We start from the raw sequence: 21,248 nt of genomic DNA on the forward strand, positions 1-21,248 counted from the left end.
TGACATCCTCTATTTATATCTGATCCTCATCTTAGACTATAAGACCCTAAGATATCCGAGTAGAATTAGGCAATTTGACCCTTCGAGTCTGCTCTGCCAGTTCATCATGGCTGATCCAGTTTTCCTCTCAGCCCATTCTCCTGCCTTCTCCCCGTATCCCTTCATGCCCTGGACAATCAAGAACCTATCAACCTCTGCCTTAAATATGCATAAAGCCTTGGCCTCCACAGTTGACTGTGGCAAAGAATTCCACAGATTCACAACTGTCTGGCTAAAGAAATTCTTCCTCATCTCCGTTCTAACAGGACGCCCCTCTATTCTGAGGCTGTGCCCTCTGGTCTTAGACTCTCCCATCATTGGAAACATTCTCTTTATATGGCTGGGTCAAGTTTTACAAGGGAACATAGAATAGTACCGCAAATATAATCCCTTTGTCCCATGATGTTGTGCCAGATTATTAACCCTTTGCTCCCACATACTGCTCCATTTTTCTTTCATCCATCTGCCTATCTAAGAGTCTCTTAAATGTTCTGAGTGTACATATATCTTTACCACCATCCTTGGCTGCGTGTTTCACACACCTTCCACACACTATGCAAAAACACAACTCTGACATCCCCGCATATGCTTTCCCCCCCAAGCATCTTAAACTTATTTTGTTTTCTTGCAAATGCTGCTCAGCTCATTGAGTTCCTCCAGTATCTTGCTCATTGCTCCTGATTCCAGCATTTGCCGTTTCTTGTGTGTTCACATTGTCTGAAGCCCATTTTACCCCTGCCACATGCAGCCCAATACTTTCAAATACAACCTGAGTTTACACCAGACAGTGTAAGCTCAATTAATTAAATCCCACATAAAGTGACCTTGAAGGGTTCAATCTAGTTCCCAATAGGAAAAAGGATCCTGGATTTATCTGTACAGTTTGTTACTTCACCAAAAAAATGAAGTGAGCTGGGAATACAAAATGTGACAGTGGAGTAATATGCGTTTGCAGCTAGTTTTTTGGGAGATGGCAGAAAGAGTAAGTGTTAACTCTGTTTCTCTCTCTGCAGGTGCTGACTGACCTGCTGAGAACACTCAGCATTTTCTGCTTTTATCTGCGGTTGTTTGAAGGAGTTGCATTTACCTCACTATAGTAGAACTAATAAGGGCATATTTTCTGCCAAAAAAGAACTTCTAAAGATCTTCTTCACGCTCATGAACTTTTGATGAAAGTGCCATTTATGCATATAAATAGGCTTGCGTCAAGTTTTTGATTAATATCACATCTACAACGCCTGCTTGGTGTTTCATTATCATAATGTCATAATGAAAATGCAAGTGCTTTCAGTTGCTGAATACCAGCCATACATCTGATATAAATGGAGAAGTAAATGCCAGCTTATTTTCCTTGCTGTAGCTTTGCTACCTTTCTGCAGAGAATAGATAATGGGAAACAGCAACTTAGCATTACATCTTAATTAACTCAAATCCAGAGATACAAGCTATCATCCTCCCTCTACTGTTACACTAGCATGCCTTCATGCTGACCAGTATCTGAAGAAAGCATAGACAACAAGAAGGACACAGCATTAAGCCTGAGCGGTAGATTTCAATCTTCACCACCAAGGACCATCGATAGCTGAGCTGGCCGAGAGTTGCTGCACCAGAAAAGAGAACGGTTGTCATGACATTATGTTGTCTACAATAAAGTATCTATCGATCTACATCTCAGTGTTTTCTTACAAAGTTGCCTGCCAGCCACCTGCTGAACATTTCTAAAAGGCTAAACTTTGTTAATCAATGAACAATATGATGGGAGAACGAAAGAAAAGTCTGCAGAGGCAGAAAATCTGGGATAAAAACATAGAACTGAAAATGTTTAGAATTACTCAGCAGGTCAGAGAGCATCTGTGGAAACAGAAACAGGCTTGACATTTTAGGTCTCCATTCAAAAATATTGTGACTGACAAGCTAATCCAAGACTCCATTTGTTTTTTTGCATGGGTGAAAATGATTCAACCCCATGTTTTATGAGAGCTCACTCATTAACTGGCCAACTCACAATCGAACAGGTTATCTGATTATAACCACATTATTCTTCATGCAGTGAAAAGGTTTACGGTGTCCTAAAGCCATGATAACTGTTGTATTAATACTTGGTCATCCTTTTTTATTGAAAACTACCAACTGAAGATAGCTTGCCAGATATATTGCCCACCTATTGTAATATAGTCTCCATTTTCAATTGTGCTGAAGGAAAAGGAGTATAATACAAATTCCTTTTACACTAGGAACTAAAGTCAAATTTCTCCCGTTCAATTGCTTTGTTAATAAATCTCATCTTGGGGCATTAATCTGCCCAGTTTCTGAACAACTACATTAAAAAAAATGACATTGAATTCTTGAAAACGTTTTTACTTCATCTGAAATTTGACATTCCATTTATAATATATATATTGTTGGTTATTTAGAACTGGGATAATGTCTTTTTGTCCTTGTTTATTGTCAGAGTTGTAAATTTATTATCAAAGTGCCTGTATGTCATTCACTTATTGCAGGCATTTACAGGAAAATAAAGAAATACGATAGAATTCATGAAACTTACTTCATCAATGAACAATACACAAAGACTGACAAACAGCCAATGTGCAAAAGAAGACAAATTGTGCACATAAATAAATAATACTGAGAACGTGAACGCAGAGACTTTGAAAGTGAGTCATTAGGTTGTGAAATTAGTTCAGAAATGAGGTGAGTGATATTCTTCACCCTGGCTCAGGAGCCTGATGGTTGTAGGGTAATAACTGTTCCTGAACCTGGAGGTTTGGGACCCAAGGCTCCTGTACCTCCTGACTAATGGTAGTAGCAAGAAGGCAGCATGGCCTGGGTAGTGGGAGTCCTTGATAATGGATGCTGCTTCCTTGTGGCAGCACTCCTTGCAAATGTGCTCAATAGTGGGTATGGCTCTACCAGGGATGGCTGTGATGGACTGGGATATATGTGTGCCATGGATAGTCCAAAGCCTGGCTGTAAAAGGAGGAGAGTTGGGCATGGGGCTAGCGACCCCAAACCCACAGCTATAGATACACCAGCAGAAGCTCCAAAGACATCATCCCTGGAAGAGCAAAGGATCTTTGCCTAGAAGATGAATGAAGTTGTGAGGTGGAAGAGGAAGCCACAGGGCTGACCGAACAACAGCCCAGGGCAAAGGACTCTGGAGAGCTGTTGTTGGCAGTCTATGCCTCAGTCAAGGTGATGGGCTTAAGATGAAGAAGAAGACTCCATTATATTGAAACCTACTTCTTGATTTAAGATGTGATTTAATGTGGTAATACATTACGTCATGGTACTTGTGGTGAAAAGTGAAATAACCTGTAGGTTTAAAGGCTTGGGTGTGGCTTTACAATCAGGAAATACGGCAAAATAGGCTACAGGAATATTGCACTTCTGACCTTGAATCAAGGTCGGGTTACCAGTGGCTTGGAAACTAATGCAATTTATCATTTTGCTCAATGACAACTAACATATGGTGGATGGCGCAGGATTGGCTCAGTTCAGGGTTTTCCCATATGTTGCTAGGACTAATGAAAATTATTTCCAGTTCAGAAATATAATCCTCAGCCTCCACAAAATCAGACTATGATTCATTCAATGCCACTGCTATGGAACCAAATTAAATTGAAATTGAAGTATCCCAATTAACTATCTCAAGCTGAAAATGGCAATATAGTCCCCAGTATTCTGGTATAAGAAATAAGGTTCAATTGAAATCACTGCCTGGTGTGACTTTAGGCTTTCTGCAATCACGGCTGTCTGAATCTGAATCTGCTGGAGGCTGATGAAGACGGCATTGACCATTCGTTAGAGGATTGTATATGTGCATGGGTTGGAGTGAGGACCGGGGTTTGTTTTGCTTTTGTTGTTTTGTTTTTTGTTGTGATCTGTGTTGTCTCACTGAGCATTGTGGGCATACTCGGTTGGCACCGGAGTGTGTGGCGATGTTTACATGCTGTCCCCAGCACATCCTCATTGCTAGCGCAAATGACACATTCCACTGCTTGTTTCCATATACATGCAAACTTTAGTCTTGAATCAAGAAACGATCAGCTGGAGGAATCTGATGGGTCAAGAAGCAGTACCCTCGTGGGGAGGTGGGGGGGGAGAAATTGTCGATATTTTGGACTGAATATTTACATCAGGATCCTGATGCAGGATTTCAGTTTGAAATATTGAAAATTCCTTGCCCCCTGCACGTGTTGCACAACTCACTTCAGGTTCTCTAGCACCTGTTGCTCGAGGTTCCAGCATCTGAAGTTTCTTGTGTGTCCAGAGTTGTCTGAATTTCATATCAGCTCTGCCAAATGTACAAATATTTTCTAATACAGTCTGAGATTACATCAGACACTGTAATCAGTGTAAACTCCCAGATAAAATGGCTTTAAAGGTCTCAGTCTAGTTCCCTGTGGAAAAAAGGATCCCACATATATCTGTACAGACTGTTACTTAATTTAAAAGAGGTGAGCTGGCAACGGGGAATGGAAAATGTGACAGTGGAGTAATATGCATTTGCTGCTCTAAAGTAGAGTGTTGGGAGATGGCAGAAAGAGGAAGCATTAATTCTGTTTCTCCCTCAGCATTTTCTGCTTTTATCTGCTGTCGATAGGAGTTACATATACCACACTATAGCAGAACTTATAAGGGCAAAGTTCAAGGATCAATGTTATTCGCCACATTCATAGACATGTATTTGGAATTTGCTGTTGAGTCTTTATTCTTTATAAAGAATAAAGAATGATATAAAAATAAGTTAGAGATTAAAGTACAGGCATGAAATAAAATCTGCATAAATACCGGCAAGTATTCACAATATAAACAACATTATTAAAAATGGTTTAAAGTGTTTACAGCGCATTGCAATAACGGCAGTAATAGATAAAAGATGGTGAGTGTGGCTAACTAGAATGTTGATCAAATCTGGGAAGAAACTTTTAGGATAACGTGAAATTTTAGTTTTAATAGCTCAATAGCACTATAATTGTTGCTATTAATCAAGAACTTCCAAAGATCTTCTTCATGTTCATGAAAGTTTGGTGAATGTGCCATTTACGTATACAAATAGTCTGATGAAGTGGAGCGAGACCCTTGAAAGTTGCTACATAAAATCTACTCTATCCAAACCATCCAAATAGATCAGAAGAATTTCTATACAACTGTGAAACTGTCAGGCTACCTCATGCTCGATAGTAATGTATTTCTACCTACCATGACGGTAAGAGTGTGCAAGTGGATTGATTCATAATCTAGTTCATCAGCAGTCTGTAGCACGCCACTGGCAGGGTCCAGGTAAAACAGGTTTACACTCTCAGGATCAACGCTGCTCTGGATGGTATAAATTAGCTTGTTACTCCCATCTGTGTCCTGGGCGCTGATCCGCAGAATTTCAGTCATGCGAGGAGTGTCTTCAGGAATCCATATGTCATATTTACTCTCCAAAAACTGTGGCCGGTGTTCATTGATGTCAATCACCTTGACGTATGCCTAATGTATAAAGAGAAAAGAAATTGCAAAGTGCTGATCTGAAAGTCATTATTGAACATTACATGCACAGGGGACCATGTTTCGGGCCAAGATCCTTCATCAGCACTGAAACATCAAATGGTTATGGATGCCGCTTGATTTGCTGAATCCCTCCATCATTTTGTGTATGCTACTCAATATTTCCGGTATCTGCAGAATCCCTTGTGTTTACCTATAGATACATGTGTTTTTGAGGAATTTTACCATAATATAAGCCCATATAGAATGCATCTACTGCTCTGTCTAATGCATCTAACCTCTGCAAAATTGCAACTATGTTTTGTAGATGTACTTTATCAAATTTTCCCACAGAAATAGCATTCAGTCTATGTGTTGTGTATACTTAAGTAGGTTTGAAATATTAGAGTAATTGTAATTGTATAAAATGGAACTATTAAGTCAGCATCTGTTTTACTAACCTCATGCCATCTAATCTCTTCCAAAGGATAGTATTTACTTATAAACATCTCCAACTCTACAAACACTCCTCTCAGCAACGAACTGTTCACTCATCTCAGGTAGCTTGATCACAACAGGGACAGGCCAAGTTAAGTGCCCTCTATTGTAACAGCGAAGCTGCACAAATGTGCCTACATTGCAACTCTCTACACTACGTAGCGACTACTTACTGTTGGCCGTATCACAGAATGTTTCAGCACATGTCCTTCACAAAGCCCTGAATGAATGATGAAATAAAAAGTTCACCTACCAACACCATTTTGTGTTTTTACTCATCTAGACACTTCAGCCCATGATGTGATGTCAACTATTTAAACTACTGTTGGATCGGACTGATTAATTGTTATTTTCCTTGTACTTGTTTGTATTTTTGTATAATTACCTACTGTATATACAAGGTTTTATAATGGTTGTAACTATTTAGTTTTAATGACATTACTTGAATGGCGGCTATCTTATTGGTTAAATCAAGCAATGGAATTCGAATGGATTGTCTATTATCAGTGATGTGGTATGAGAGGACCAATCTCAGGGTCCTCAAAAAAACTAGTCTCAGGGTTGTATGCATATGGTAACATATATGTACGTAGATAATAAATTTACTTTGAACTTTGAACATCACATTGGTTCATTGCTCCCTCTCCCCATCTCTTTCACACTTATTCGCTCTCTCCTCCTTCCTCATACTTCATCTTCCTTCCTTTGTTCTTTGTTTTTGTAACATTTAACATGCAATCATAAGAAATGAGTTTTATGTCTCATTCTTGACTTCCGAAGAACTCGGACCAAAAGCATCAGGATCCATTACTAGTAATTCATTAAACACCGTCCTGCCCATCCGTACTCCATTCTCTGCATAGTAATGTGCCTCTCTACGAGCATCTTAAATATCTTGATCATACAGTATTTGCCTCCACCACCATCCTTGGCAGTGCATTTCAGGCACCCACCACTCTCTGTGTGAGCTTAACCCCCTTCACTTTAAAATACCTGCCCTTTAGTATTAAACGTTTTGATTCCAGGAGAAAGATACTGACTCTCTACTCTATGCCTTTGATAATCTTAGAAACTTCTGTCAGGTGTTCCCTGAGCCTCTGTGCTCCAGAGAAAACAACCGAAGTGTTTACAACCTGCCCTCGAATCTAAGCAACATCCCCGTGAACCTCTTCAGCATCTTCTCCAAGGGCTCCACGTCCTTCCTACAATGGAGCGATCAGAATTGAATGCTAAACTCCAGATGCAGCCCAACCAGAGCTGGAACATAACGTCCTGACTGTTGAGCTCAGTGTCTCAGATAATGAAGGTAAACATACCATATGTCTTCTTCACTGCCCTTTCACCTTTGCAGTGGCTTTCACGGAGCTGTGAACTTGGACCCCAAGATCAACACTGTTGAGAGTCTTGACATTAACAGCATACAGCCCCTTTGAAATTGATCTCCCACCTTACATTTGGCTGGATTTAATTCCATTGAATTGTACCTGAGCTGTGACGGAATCTGTTCCATTGGTCAATTGTACTGTCAAATTGTAATTCGATGTCCGGCTGGCATTTAGTGGTTTGGCAATGGTGATTGTACCACTGTTCTTCTCAATTTCAAACTCCTCCTCATCATCCCCACCTGTCCGAGATTAAGAAGAGATGAGTGAAACAGCTTGAAAGGAACTTGACTCAGATACAAGAAGAACTCAAAAAACCTCTCACTATGATGCACAGAATTCATTTAAACTTGAAGCACAAGTTGTACAAAGCAACTGTGCTAATTGGGCATATACTCTCCAAATAACCAAGCACAAATAATGCTGGAGTACACTCAGCCTAATATTTCACCTGACACTCTATCTAACCAGGTGAAATATTAAGATAAGGCATAAAAGTCTCATTATAAAGAAACATGAAAGAAAACTATTGAAACACAGCTGAAAGAACCTGCAATATATTTAACTTTCCCTATCCCTACTTAGGCATCCACAGGGATACTATCATAAGATGGAACAAGAGAGGTAGCATGTACTTTTTCAAGCTGTGCATGTCACGTGGAAGCTAGTCTTAATTGTCCATCTCACTGCTCTTGAGAAAATGATGAGTGCTCTCCTTGGACTGCTCCAGATCTTCTGGTGAGGAACTTCCACAAAGCAGATGGTAAGCGAATTCTAGAAGTTAGATTCAGTACTGTCAATATAAACGATAGGATCGTAAGACATAGAAGCAGAATTCGGTCACTTGGTCCATTGAGTCTGCTCTGCCGTTCCATCATGGCTGATTTATTTTCCATCTCAAACCCAATCTCCTGCCTTCTCCACGCAACCTTTGACGCCCTTACTAGTCAAAGAAACAATCGATCTCTGCTTTAAATACACCAAACGATTCGGCCCCCACAGTAATCTGTGGTAATGAATTCCACAGAATCACCACCCTCTGACTAAATAAAATTGTTCTTTATCTCTGTTCCAAGGGGACGTCCTTTTACGGTTGAACCTGGAGTGACACTATAGCTAAAAGACAACATGGTGTGGGTCTTGAGAGTGGGGTGGGGCAAATTGCTAGTGGTGGAGTTCCCATGCATTTGCTGCTCTTGCTCTTCCTAATGATGGAGGTCACGTGATTGACGGTGGAGGTCGCTTGATTGGGGGCATGCTGTCAGAACGGTGTGGACAATTACTAAAGTACATTTTGTTTGTTACATTGTGTTAGCGTTGGAAGGAATCAATGTTTAGAGTGGTGGTGTCAATGAAGTGGGATGCTCTTTCCCGGTAGGTGCCAAACTCCTCAGATGTTTAAGTTTAATTGTCATTCAACCATTCATGAATACCCATGTTTGTCTCCTCCCCTGGGTGGCTGCAACAGGCACCCCCACGGAATGGAGGCCTGGTCTGCAATACAACTGAGGCCATGCCATCTCTCTCGTCAATGAACCAGGACCAGCGAAGGGCAATCACAAACCAGAGAAAATCTGCAGATGCCGGAATTCCAAGCAACACACACACACACACACACACACACACACACACAATACAGGAGGAACTCATCAGGCCAGGCAGCATCTATGGAAAAGAGTAAACAGTTGACAGTCATGAAGGTTTTTGATGAAGGGTCAAGACCCTTGATGAAGGCCCAAAACGTTGACTGTTTAATCTTTTCCATAGATACTGCCTGACCTGCTGAGTTCCTCCAGCGTTTTGTGTGTGTTCCAGTGAAGGGCAATCGTACTTGCAGGATGCTGTTGGTGCTGTCACGTTTTAATTTCGAACTTGTACCTTGAAGATGATGGAAAGCCTTTGGGATGCCAGGAGATAAGTTACTCATCCCATAGATCTCCATCTGACCCGCTCTTGTAGTTTGAGGCTGGTCCAGCTGTATTTCAATGATACCTCCAGGGTGCTGATGGTGGTGGTGAGGTGAGGGGATGGGTGCAAGGTGATGGTGGTGCCACTGAATGTCAAGTTTGGGCTTTCACTTGTTGTATATGGTTATTACCTGGCTCTTATTCAGCATGAATGTCACTTGACACTCAATAGCTGAAGTCTGAATGTAGTATTTATCCAGTCCCATTGTCTCAGCTTGATAACACACGGAGTGAAACCACTTGTGATATTGGGAGGCACAAGGGGAATCAGGACAAAACATCTACTTGTCAATGCTGGTCGAACCTGGTTCTGAATATTTCAGCCTTGTCTTCAGCACTCATAGCTCAGCGCTGTTGTTGAGGATGGGGTCCTCCTTGAAACTTCCACCTCCTGTTCATTGGTCACCACCATCCATTAGCCAGCACCACCATTCATCTATGTGGCAGGACTGCAGATCTTTTGTGTGACTTTGGAATGACTCAGCTCTACTGATTAGCAAATGTGTACTCACGAGTTCTTGTTTTTCTAGTTTAGCACCTAATTTTAGCTACAGTGGATGCTGCTCATTATGACTTCTTTCCATACATTTCATCTGATCTGTGTTGATTCGCACACTGATTCCAATGGGAAACTGAGGGAAATGCCAGGGCATAAGTGAATTAACAAATGTACGAGATGTACATTTCTGCTGCTGCTGAGAGCATCAGATCGGTTTTTATTACAATCCAATGGTCTTTGGTTCTCATTATTATGGTGAGTTGTATTTAGTCTCCATTGTGGGAGTTAAACTCATCTGTTAGTCCAGCCCTCAGAATTAGTAGTTGAGAAACTTAACTTTGGTGTCATCACTGGGAAGCCCTATGTATCATTTGAAGTGCAAACAAGATTAAATGAGTATCCATTTCTGTGCGGGGGAAATGATTTGAAGAAAATCAGCAAACTCAGCTCCTCGGATACTTTCAACCCTAAACGAAAATAATCGAAAAAGCTAAGCTTCACCACCCATTCATTTGTTGTGCTTCAGGGCTGCACAGGTGCAGAATCACTAACTCAATGCTCTGTCTTTCAAATCCAACAAGTGTTGTTGTCACTTTACATAAAATGGAAGTTCATTCTCATATCTGCGTGCCGCTACAGTGATATCCTTGAGGGATCATCTCAGTGAGCTATCTTACATGTTCTTGCCAGATGCATTATCATTTGATTGATTCTTGTCACAGTCTCTAAAATGGAAATACTTGAGGTGCTGATTTCCAAGTAAAATGTCTGTCAGTTTGTTCACAAATAGGTCTTATTCAGAATACCAGTTGATCTTCATCAGCTGTAAAATGTACACAAGAAATTGCGCTAAATCCTTCCATAGAAATGCTATTCACGAGTGCGGCTTTCCATTTTCTAAGAAAAATTAAGTTATCTCTTGCAAGCGGCAAAAGTGAAAAGATTTTGCAGTGAGATGATAATATAACAAAATGATAACTAAGTGGAAATTAAGCAACAGGAGACTTATTATATGTACAACCAGGCGAAGGAGTACACAGTGTGATGAGCAGATGGATTACCCAGTGGGAATGGAGGTGCGGCCAGATCCCAGATGGTAACACCATGATTGGAATGACATTGAGTGGGAGTAATGACGTTCTCAAGGCTCACTGCAAATGCTCTTCTGCCTATTATTTTCATTTTCATACCCATGCACTGAGCTGGCACATCATTAGCTGATCTTATGCACACATTTGAACTCTTGTCTCACTCTATAAAAAACTTCACTGTCGCTGAGACGGAGCTATAAAACATCAAGCAGACACTGGGAGGCAGAAATAACTTCAACAGTTAATTTGACAAAATAACTAATTATTTACTTGTAGTTAAAGCCCAGGAATTTACAGTGGGGAGGAATCAATTTAAAGGGATTAGATTAGCTTTATTTGTCACATGTATATTGAAACATACAGTGAAGGCACACACAAAATGCTGGAGGAATTCAGCAGGCCACGTAGCATCTATAGAAAAGAGTAAACAGCTGACATTTCAGGCTGAGACCCCTCATTATGACTGGAGAAAAAGATGAGAAGTCAGAGTAACAAGGTAGGGGGAGTGGAGAAAAAGTGATAGGTGAAATCAGGAGGGAGGAGTGGGTGAAGTAAAGAGCTGGAAAGTTGATTGGTGAAAGAGATTGATAGGAGAGGGTAGAAGACCATGGAAGGAAGGAAAGGAGGAGGAGCACTAGAGGGAGGTGATGGGTAGCTAAGGAGATATGGTGAGAGAGGGAAACAGGAATGGGCGACGGTGAAGGAGACAGGGTAGGGGCTAATTACCAGAAATTTGAGAAATTGGTGTTCATGCCATCAGGTTGGGGGCTATCCAGGTGTTGCTCCTCCAACCAGAGTGTGGCCTCACCGCGGCAGTAGAGGAGGCCATGGACTGACATGCCAGAATGGGAATGGGAACTAGAATTGAAACGAGTGGCTACTGGGAGATCCTGCTTTTTCTGGTGGGTGCTTGGCGAATCTATGTCGGGTCTCACCGATATACAAGAGGCCACACCAGGAGCACTGAATACCATAGAGAAGTGTATTGTTTGTGTCAGATCATATCAGTGAGGGTTGTGATGGGTAGCCCACAAGTGCCGCCATGCCTCTGGTGCTAACATAACATGCCTACTGCTCACTAGCCTTTGGAATGCAGGGGGAAACTGGAGTGGGGAACACATACAAACTCCAACAGAACAAGGCCATGTGAGCACTGAATCTTCTTCAAATGAACTAATTATTTACTTGCACATAAAGCCAATGAAAAATCAGAAGGGAGGAATCAGTCTGGTAATACGGATGAAGTGAGAGAGCAGAGGCTAACAGAGATATTTAAATAGGAGGGAGTTTTCCAAGGGCAAAACTGTTTTCTGTGAGTTGTCAGAATGTGAGAGGACAAATTTGCAATGGTATAATCAAGGAGATGAGGCGCAAACATCATAGCATCTACTTAAAGACAACTGAGGGTGTGCTTAAGGATTAATTTGAAGAGTTATGGGAAATGAATTGGAGCCTAGGCCTAAATTAAGTAATTCTTTCAATGAGTCAGAACCGACCAAATGGACTTCCACTAACCAGCTGTGATTCTATAATGATGCACTTTAAAACCCATATATCATCTTAACACCTTGATCTGATCATCATTAATCTTCATTGTTTAAGGTACAAATCGAATCCACACAAATCTCAAGCCAGCAATGTTGTGGCAGATCTGTGGAGCTCTTCACCCTTCCCAGCCTAAAATGAGACACTTGGTACTGAAAAGAATACTCAGAGTGGGGGCTGACAAGAACTTTACTGCTTCGTAGCATTTGTGCCATTTTGTGTGTAGCTATTTTTATGAACAACTGTCCATTGAAAAATTGCCATAACACTTGTGCTTACCTCCAAAGCACAAGTAGGTAAAAAGTGATTTTAAATTGGGCTTCGCAAATGACATTGTGTATTGTGCAACTTGAGTAACAACAACCATTAGACAGCCCACGAGCCCATGGGTCAACCTTATCTTCCACCAATACACTGCCAGTGCAGGCTTCACAGATCCAATCCTCCCCACCAGCAAGGACATTGTCAAAAGCAGCGACTCAGAAAGACAGCATCCTTCATTGAGGACCCTTACCATCCGGGACATGCCCAGATCTCATTACTACTGTTCAGCAGGAGGAGGAACAGGAGCCTGAAGATGCACACTTAATGATTTACCAACAGCTTCTTCTCTTCTGCTGCTGGATTTCTGAATGGCCCAAGTACACTACTTGATCATTCCTCTTTTGCATCGTTTCCTTTTTTTAAAATTGTAATTTATAGCCATTTTTATTTCATGTTTGCTGCCGTGAAACAACAAACTTCATGACATATGTCAGTGATTCTGATTCTGAGCCAGTTTGATGAGTCAGCGCGCGGTCAGGTTCCACGTTCTTAATCTCTGTCAGTAGGATTGAATGTTCCCAGGTGGTACTCTATAGGGAAAAAGCTGCATGCTCATTCTCACAATTACTCATCACTGTAACTAAATTTTGTTTGGATCAGCATGAAAACAAACATGAACTTCAAAGGAATCAAAAACAGTATAAATAGAATAGACCAACCTTAACAAAGCATCTGAAATTCAACCAATTATAAAGCAGATCCTTATCTGCAGATGTAATTCACCTGAAAGAACATTACGTGGTTTCATCGTCAAAAGCTCAGCTCATGACATTTGATGCATGGATGCATAAAATGTCAGTACAGGCATAGTGGGCCAAATGGCCTAATTCTGTGTTTTATGATTCACTTGCACATCCCTTGCTTGACCATAAGAATCAGAATCAGATTTATTATCACCAGCATGTGACGTGAAATTTGTTAACTTAGCAGCAGCAGTTCAATGCAATACATAATCTAGCAGAGAGAAAAAAAAATAATAATAAATAAAATAAAACATAATAAATAAACAAGTAAATCAATTACGTATATTGAATAGATTATTTAAAAATGTGCAAAAACAGAAATGCTGTATATTAAAAAAGTGAGGTAGTGTCCAAAGCTTCAAAGTCCGTCTAGGAATCGGATGGCAGAGGGGAAGAAGCTGTTCCTGAATCGCTGAGTGTGTGCCTTCAGGCTTCTGTACCTCCTACCTGATGGTAACAGTGAGAAAAGGGCATGCCCTGGGTGCTGGAGGTCTTTAACAATGGACGCTGCCTTTCTGAAACACCACTTCCTGCAGATGTCCTGGGTTCTTTGGAAGCTAGTACCCAAAATGGCATAAGACGCAGGGGCAGATTTAGGCCATTCAGCCCATCGAGTCTGCTCTGCCATTCTATCTTGGCTAATTTACTATCACTCTCCACTTACACCTTCTCCTTGTAACTTCCTTGAAATCAAGAACCTAGCAATCTCTGCTTTAAATATACCCAATGACTTGGCCTCCACAGCCATCTGTGGCAATGAATTCCATGGATTCCCCACCCTCTGACTAAAGAAATTCCTCTTCATCTCTGTTTTAATTGGACATCACTCTATTCCGAGGCTGTACCCTCTGGTCCTATACTCCCTAAGTACAGGAAACACCCTCATCACATCCTTTGGGGCTTCTCCAATACCAATACATCTTTTCTTAGATAAGGGACTGAAAAATGCTCACAATACTCCAAGTGTGGTCTGAAGCCTCAGCATTACATCTTTGCATTTATATTCTAGTCCTCTTGAAATGAATGCTAACATTGCATTTACCTTGCACATTACCAACTCAACCTGCAAAATAAACTTCAGGGAACTCTGCACAAAGGTGACCAAGTTCCTTTGCACTTCTGATTTTCAACATCTGTCCCATTTGGAAAATTTATTCCTTCTGTCAAAGTGCATGACCATTCACTTCCATCTGACACCTCTTTGCTCATTCTCTCAATCTATTTAAGTCATTCTGCAGACTCACTGTTTCCTCAACACTACCTGTCCCTCCACCTATCTCCATATTGTCCACAAAAGTGACCACAAAGCCATCACGTCTGTCATCCACATTATTGATGTGTAATGTAAAAAGAAGTGGTCCCATCACTGACCCTTGTGGAACATCACTAGACACCAGCATCCAACCAGAAAAGACCCCCTTTATTCCCATTCTTTGCCTCCTGCCATTCAGCCAATCTTCTCTCCATGCTAGTATCTTTCCTATAATACCATGGGCTCATATGCTGTCGAGCAGTTTCATGTGCAGCAGCTTGTCAAAAGTTTTCTAAAAATCCAAACACAGTTAATTCCAGTTAATTGAGACACATCAGGACCAGTACATTTTGGCTCAATTAAGCAGCTCCCCTAATTAGCAAAAGTTTCATGGAAATAGTTAAAAAGGTATAAAAAAACAAACTACTTTTTAACTAAGTAACAAATTATGCATTTAAATGAAATACAGAACAAATTAGATGACTATAAATAGTACTATAAAACTGTGTATTGATTCCTAATAGTTATTAATGAAAGAATTCATCCAGCGTACAAAACTCAGCACAGACACTTAGGTGAAGATTATGGAAACTCTTTAAAAACATTCAAATTCTTCATAGTGCCTAACTTGTTCAACTAATGAAATTATTTCATTTTCATTCCTGGCCATTTCTGGCATTTCCAAAGCTGAATGCTTGAAACTGCAGTGAGCAAAACCGTTCTGAATCGTCTTAATGTTTATTTATCAACAACTGCTTCTTGAACACAAGTACATGCAACTGACACTATTTAAAAACTTTTCACTAAGCACAGTTTAGTGTCTACAGCCAGCCAAGGACACAAAGAGGAGCCAATGGATGTAGTATACAGTGGATTCTGGTTAACTGGGTGACTGACTCTAGTTAGAAACTACCCAGCAACAGACTCCTGTCCCAATTAAGCAGTATAGTATCCCAAATAAATGAAGGAAATCCTGGCTGTTTTCTCTATTAGATTTTGTTGTTTAAAAGTTGTCCCAAATAAGCATCTGCCCCAATTAACCAGAATCTACATCCACTGAATCTCCTTTGTCTATGCTGCTTGTTATTTCCTCAAACATTTTCAATTGACTTGTCAGGCAAGATTTCCTCTTAAGGAAACCATGTTTACTTTGGCCTATTTTATCATGTGTCCCCAAATACCCTGAAACCACATCCTTAATAAAAGACTCTTTCCAACCATTGAAGTCAGGCTAACTTGTTTTTAATTCCCTTTCTTCTGCCTCCTTCCCTCTTAAAGAGGACTGACATTTGGCTTATATCCAAATCCACAGGTTTGAACAAGCAAGCTAAATTTGATTTCCTGTTGAACTGAGGCATGGGCATCGAATATCCTTGTCAACAATACATTTCATAGGAGAACCAGTGGAGAATAATGGCAGCCTAGAGTACAGAATACCAGGATTTCTCAGTATTAGATTCATTAATCACAGGTACATGTAAACATCCAGTAAAATGCCTCATTTGTGTTAATAACTGACATACCTAAGGATATGCTAGGGCAGCCCGCAAGTGACGCCACACATTATGGCACTAATATTACTCTATAATATGCAAAGCCCAATGCAACAAGAGAAAACCATTACATACTGAAGCTCACACAGTCTTTTCTCTGTTAGTTCTGTCATTGCTTGAAAAGACCAAAGGAAGCGGAATTCACGGATAAAGGTAAAAGGATAAAGGATAAATGGAGTTGGGGTGGAAGCTCAAAGGTATCAAGAAAAAAGACATCAGGGAAAGAAAACAAAGGAAGGAATATTAAGTGAAAGAGGAAATTGAGGGAAGAGGGACCAGAGAAAGGAACATTAAGGAAAGGGGCAAAAGAAGAGAGGCTGAGCTTCAAGACATTGAGAGTATTTTGTTGAAAAGCAAGATATCCTCCCCAAAGTTATCCCCAATTATTATCCCTTGTTGAATATCATGGATAAATTTGCTATTGCTGCTCATGGAAGCAAGTTGGGTGTCATACTTCCATGTCTGCACTTGAGAAAATTTGTCTTTAAGCAGGGGTCCCCAACCGTTTTTGCACCGCAAACCGGTTTAATATTGACAATATTCTTGCAGAGTGACTGACCGGGGTGGGCGGGGGGGGGGTGGGGGGTAGGGTTGCCAACTTTCTCACTGTGTTTACCCCGAGAAAGACTACTATGACCATGAAGCCTTGTGTGGGCATTTGTGTGCGCATACAAATCGTGCTACAAATCGGTTTTGGCAATTCTGTTCAGTGAAACTACACTGTACATACATTATTTCTACTTTATATAGGCTGTGTATTTATCATATCATTCCTGCTTTTACTATATGTTAGTGTTATTTTCACTTTTATGTGTTATTTGGTATGATTTGGTAGGTTATTTTTTGGGTCTGGGAACGCTCAAAAATTTTTCCCATATAAACTAATGGTAATTGCTTCTTTGCTTTACGCCATTTCGGCACAAAAGTTTTCATAGGAACGCTCCACCTTAGCGGGGGAAATATGGGACAAGAGCAGTCCCGCATGGGACAAACCAATTTAGCCCAATATACAGGATGTCCTAGCTAATACGGGACAGTTGGCAACCCTTGTGGTGGGGGGGAAGTGTTAATCACGACCAGAATATGGGTGATAAGTCAACTATAAGTCACTGATAAGTGGCTAATACACTCAATTTCGTTTCTAAAAGGGTTTATCTAACGAATTTAATATTAAACACACAATGCATATTTTTATCTCACATGAATATAGTGATAAGTCAATTATAAGTCACTTAAAAGTCAATAGCATCATAACATTTTAAGTAACATTTGGATATTAAACACACAGCACAAATTTTCCTCATATGAACATATAAAATCATTGCAACACACCAATATCGCTGAATCAGTGGGAGCCCTGGGCTTGTTTTCCTGCAACAAGACGGTCCCATCGAGGGGTGATGGGAGACAGCGATACTCGAAGGGGGTTCCTTATGTCCAGTCTATTCCGCAATTTAGTTTTCCTTGCATTCATTGCAGAAAAACCCTCTTCGCAGAAATATGTTGGAAATGGAAGCAACGTTTTCAGTGCTTTCGTGGCTATCTCAAGATATTTAGCCTTGACTTTGATGCAGAATGCCAGCAGAGATGTTATGCCAAACATACTTTTCAGCCCGTCGTCATTTACAAGCTCGAGGAGTTGATCTTTATCCCGCACTGACATGGATGACGCATGCGTAATGACCTCGCCTGCGTTCAAGTTCAATAGTGGGCGTGACAGTGAATGAGGAAAGGTGCAGCTGACTCATATCGCTTCATATCGTTTCCTCGCGGCCCGGTAGCACACGCTTTGCGGCCCGGTACCGGTCCATGGCCCGGAGGTTGAGGACCACTGTTTTTAAGGATACAGCATCACAAGCCCTTTCAGCCAAATGAGCCCACACGACCCAATTACACCCATGTGGCCAATTAACCCACCAATCCATATGTCTTTGGAATATGAGAGGAAACTCGAGCACCTGGAGGAAACCCAGGTGGTTATGGGAAGAACATATAAACTCCATGTAGACAGCGGCACAATTGAACCCAAGTCACTAGTGCTATGTGAACTATCTTTGGACTGTGGAAGGGAACTGAAGCACCCAGATGAAACCCACAAAGTTCATGGGGAGAACGCGATAGCTCCTTACAGACGGCAGTGGAACTGAACTCTCAACTCTGGAATGTTCTGAGCTGTAGTAGAGTTATACTAACTGCTAATTATCAACAGACATATGTAAGAAGATCTGTCATATCTGAGCTTAAACAAGGTTGTAGAGGGGAGATATTTTTCTTCCTTGCAATTGAGTCGATGATGCTACATTAATAACCTGATATTTTTTTCAGCTTGGTTGTTTTTTTAAAATTATATATTTATGCTTGGTTTATTTAAATTATATGTTAAGCAAAATTCAAAATGACACTGTTCTGATATTGATAACTTACCGATGATGTCAAACCACAACTGACTCTTTGTGAGTTCTGTGCTGGTCACCCCAACCATATGATTCACAGGATCTGTCTCCATGACAGCAAAGTTAAAATGAGGTTCATCAAATACCAAAGGCTCAATAGATGGCAAAGGTTTCTGAATCCATTCAATATGTAGACGAACTGTTGCTGATTTTTGGGGAATCCCGTTGTCAGAGGCACGGATCTGAAAGAAGAGATTACAGTAGTTGAGGCTTGGATTCTCTTAGGTATCTCTGGTTACTGATAGTGTCAGATGACGAAATAAATTTCAGTTCAACACAGAATATTTGTTAGTTTCACTGTGAATTCTCCTCCGATAAATTGTGCTGTATAAACTTAGTGGCCACTTTATTAGGTACACCTGCACACCTGCTCACTTTAATACAAATATCTAATCAGCCAATCATGTGGCAGCAACTGAATGCATAAAAGCACACAGACATGGTCAAGAGGTTCAGTGTTCCTTAGATCAGCATGGGGAAGAAATGTGGTCTAAGTGACATTGACTGTGGAATGAGTGTTGTTGCCAGATGGGGTAGCTTGAGTATTTCAGAAACTCAAAATTCAAATTTCAAAGTAAATTTATTATCAAAGTACATATATGTCAACATATGCAACCCTGAGATTCATTTTCTTGTGAGCACACTCAATAAATCCATGACAGAATCAGTGAAAAACCAAAAAGACAAGCATTCAACCAGTTGCAAAAGACAACATATTATGCAAATACAAAAATAAATAATAATAATAATAATAATAAATAATCAATAAATATCAAGAATATGAGATGAAGAGTCCCTGAAAGGGAGGCCACAGGTTGTGGGAATATCACAATGATTGGGCAAATGAAGTTGTTTGAAGCTATCCCCTTTGATTCAAGAGCCTGATGGTTGAGGGGTAATAACTGTTCCTGAGTGGTGTGAGTCCTGAGTGTCCTGTACCTTCTTCCTGATGGTAACAGTGAGAAAGGAGCATACACTGGGTGGTAGGGGTTCCTGGTGATGGATGCTGCTTTCCTGCGATCATGCTTTGTGTAGAATGGTGGGGAGGTTTTACCTGTGATAGACTGGGCCATATCCACTACTTATAGTAGGATTTTCTGTTCAAGGGAACTGGAGTTTGCATTTCAGGCTGTGATGCAGCCAGTCAGTATACTCTCCACTACACATCAATAGAAGTTTCTCGAAGTTTTTAGACGTCATGTCATATCTACGCAACTCCTAAGGAAGTAGAGGTGCTGTAGTGAGTTCTTTGCAATTGCACTTAATGCTGATCTCCTGGGGTTTCTAGATTTTACAGGGAATGATAGCATCTACCTATTTTATATAAATATTTCCATATACCTTGTCAGATTTTCAAACTATTAGTCATATTTGATAACAACATGGGAAGGAGAACAGTTTAGCATGTTTTGCAACGCCACAGTGCCTATTAATGTGAATATATTTGTAATTAACAAGCATTAAATCAGCTTTTGAAAAATATGATCCCAGATACATCTTTCAAAAGAATCATGAATGAGCAACATTGTATTGTAACAATAAGACAAGCAATTGCCTCCAATCCAGATATGACATCCAACCCAACTTCTCTTTAGCTGGAATATTCCTTTACCTGTTACTATGTCAGTTCTCCACACCCAAATAATTTCCTTCTAACTTTGATGTTGTTTCTAATCTCTGGAACTGATGGCATAAGCCTGAAGCTGAACATGAAGGAATTAGACCTTCCTAGCTGTTATGTAACTTGTCATTAACTGGTAGGAAACTGGATGAAATGTATACTTCTACCCAAACTGTGCTCTGAAGCAGCAAGGATGTACTGTACTGTTCATTACTTGAATACCAGTTGTTTGGGATTTCATGTGCAGTTTCTGGTTAATGTTGTATCCTCCAACCCATTTGGCAAGATCACACGTGCACTTTGTTCGTACTCGCCTGCTGGATAAACAGCAAATTGCGACAACAGTCTTCATGTAAGACAATATGGTGGAAGTGTTGCCAAATAGTACCCTGAGAATCCAAGTAAAGGCATGCAATAAGCACACAGGCAACATCCTACAGCAGGATGAAGTTTCCTGTTTCCCTCTCAGCTTGCAGAGTTGCTCAATTACTTTTAGACCTGCCTGGATTTGCATGGAAGCCAAACTCTGGACATTCAAAATCAGCCTTAATACCACCGAAACTTGGTCATGAAATTAGTTGTTTTGTGACGGCAATGCAGTGCAATACCACAGAACAAACTATAAATTACAATAAGAAATGTGTCAAGAACTTTGAAATTAAAGAAGTAGTGCAAAAAGAGAGCAAATATAATGTTCATGGGTTGGTTCATTGTCTGATGGTGCAGAAATCTGATGGTGAAGGCAGAGCGAAGTCAAGATGGCGCTAAACGGCGGTTCCTTTGCTTGCATCTTCGGAAACAGC

At 40.6% G+C, this 21,248-nt stretch overlaps 1 protein-coding gene across 1 annotated transcript in view; it reads right to left on the bottom strand.

Moving 5' to 3' along the window:
• fat2 (FAT atypical cadherin 2) overlaps positions 1-21,248 on the bottom strand; it is a 190,602-nt gene that overhangs the window by 73,565 nt on the left and 95,789 nt on the right. Inside the window, exons 6-8 of the mRNA XM_063053141.1 lie at positions 18,796-19,006; positions 7,500-7,639; positions 5,245-5,520 (exon numbers count right to left, since the gene is read on the bottom strand). Coding sequence (XP_062909211.1) covers positions 5,245-5,520; positions 7,500-7,639; positions 18,796-19,006 — 627 coding nt within the window. The remainder of the gene's footprint in view (positions 1-5,244; positions 5,521-7,499; positions 7,640-18,795; positions 19,007-21,248) is intronic.

The sequence above is a fragment of the Mobula hypostoma genome, chromosome 7, assembly GCF_963921235.1.
Source record: "Mobula hypostoma chromosome 7, sMobHyp1.1, whole genome shotgun sequence".
NCBI classification, from domain to species: Eukaryota; Metazoa; Chordata; class Chondrichthyes; order Myliobatiformes; family Myliobatidae; genus Mobula; species Mobula hypostoma.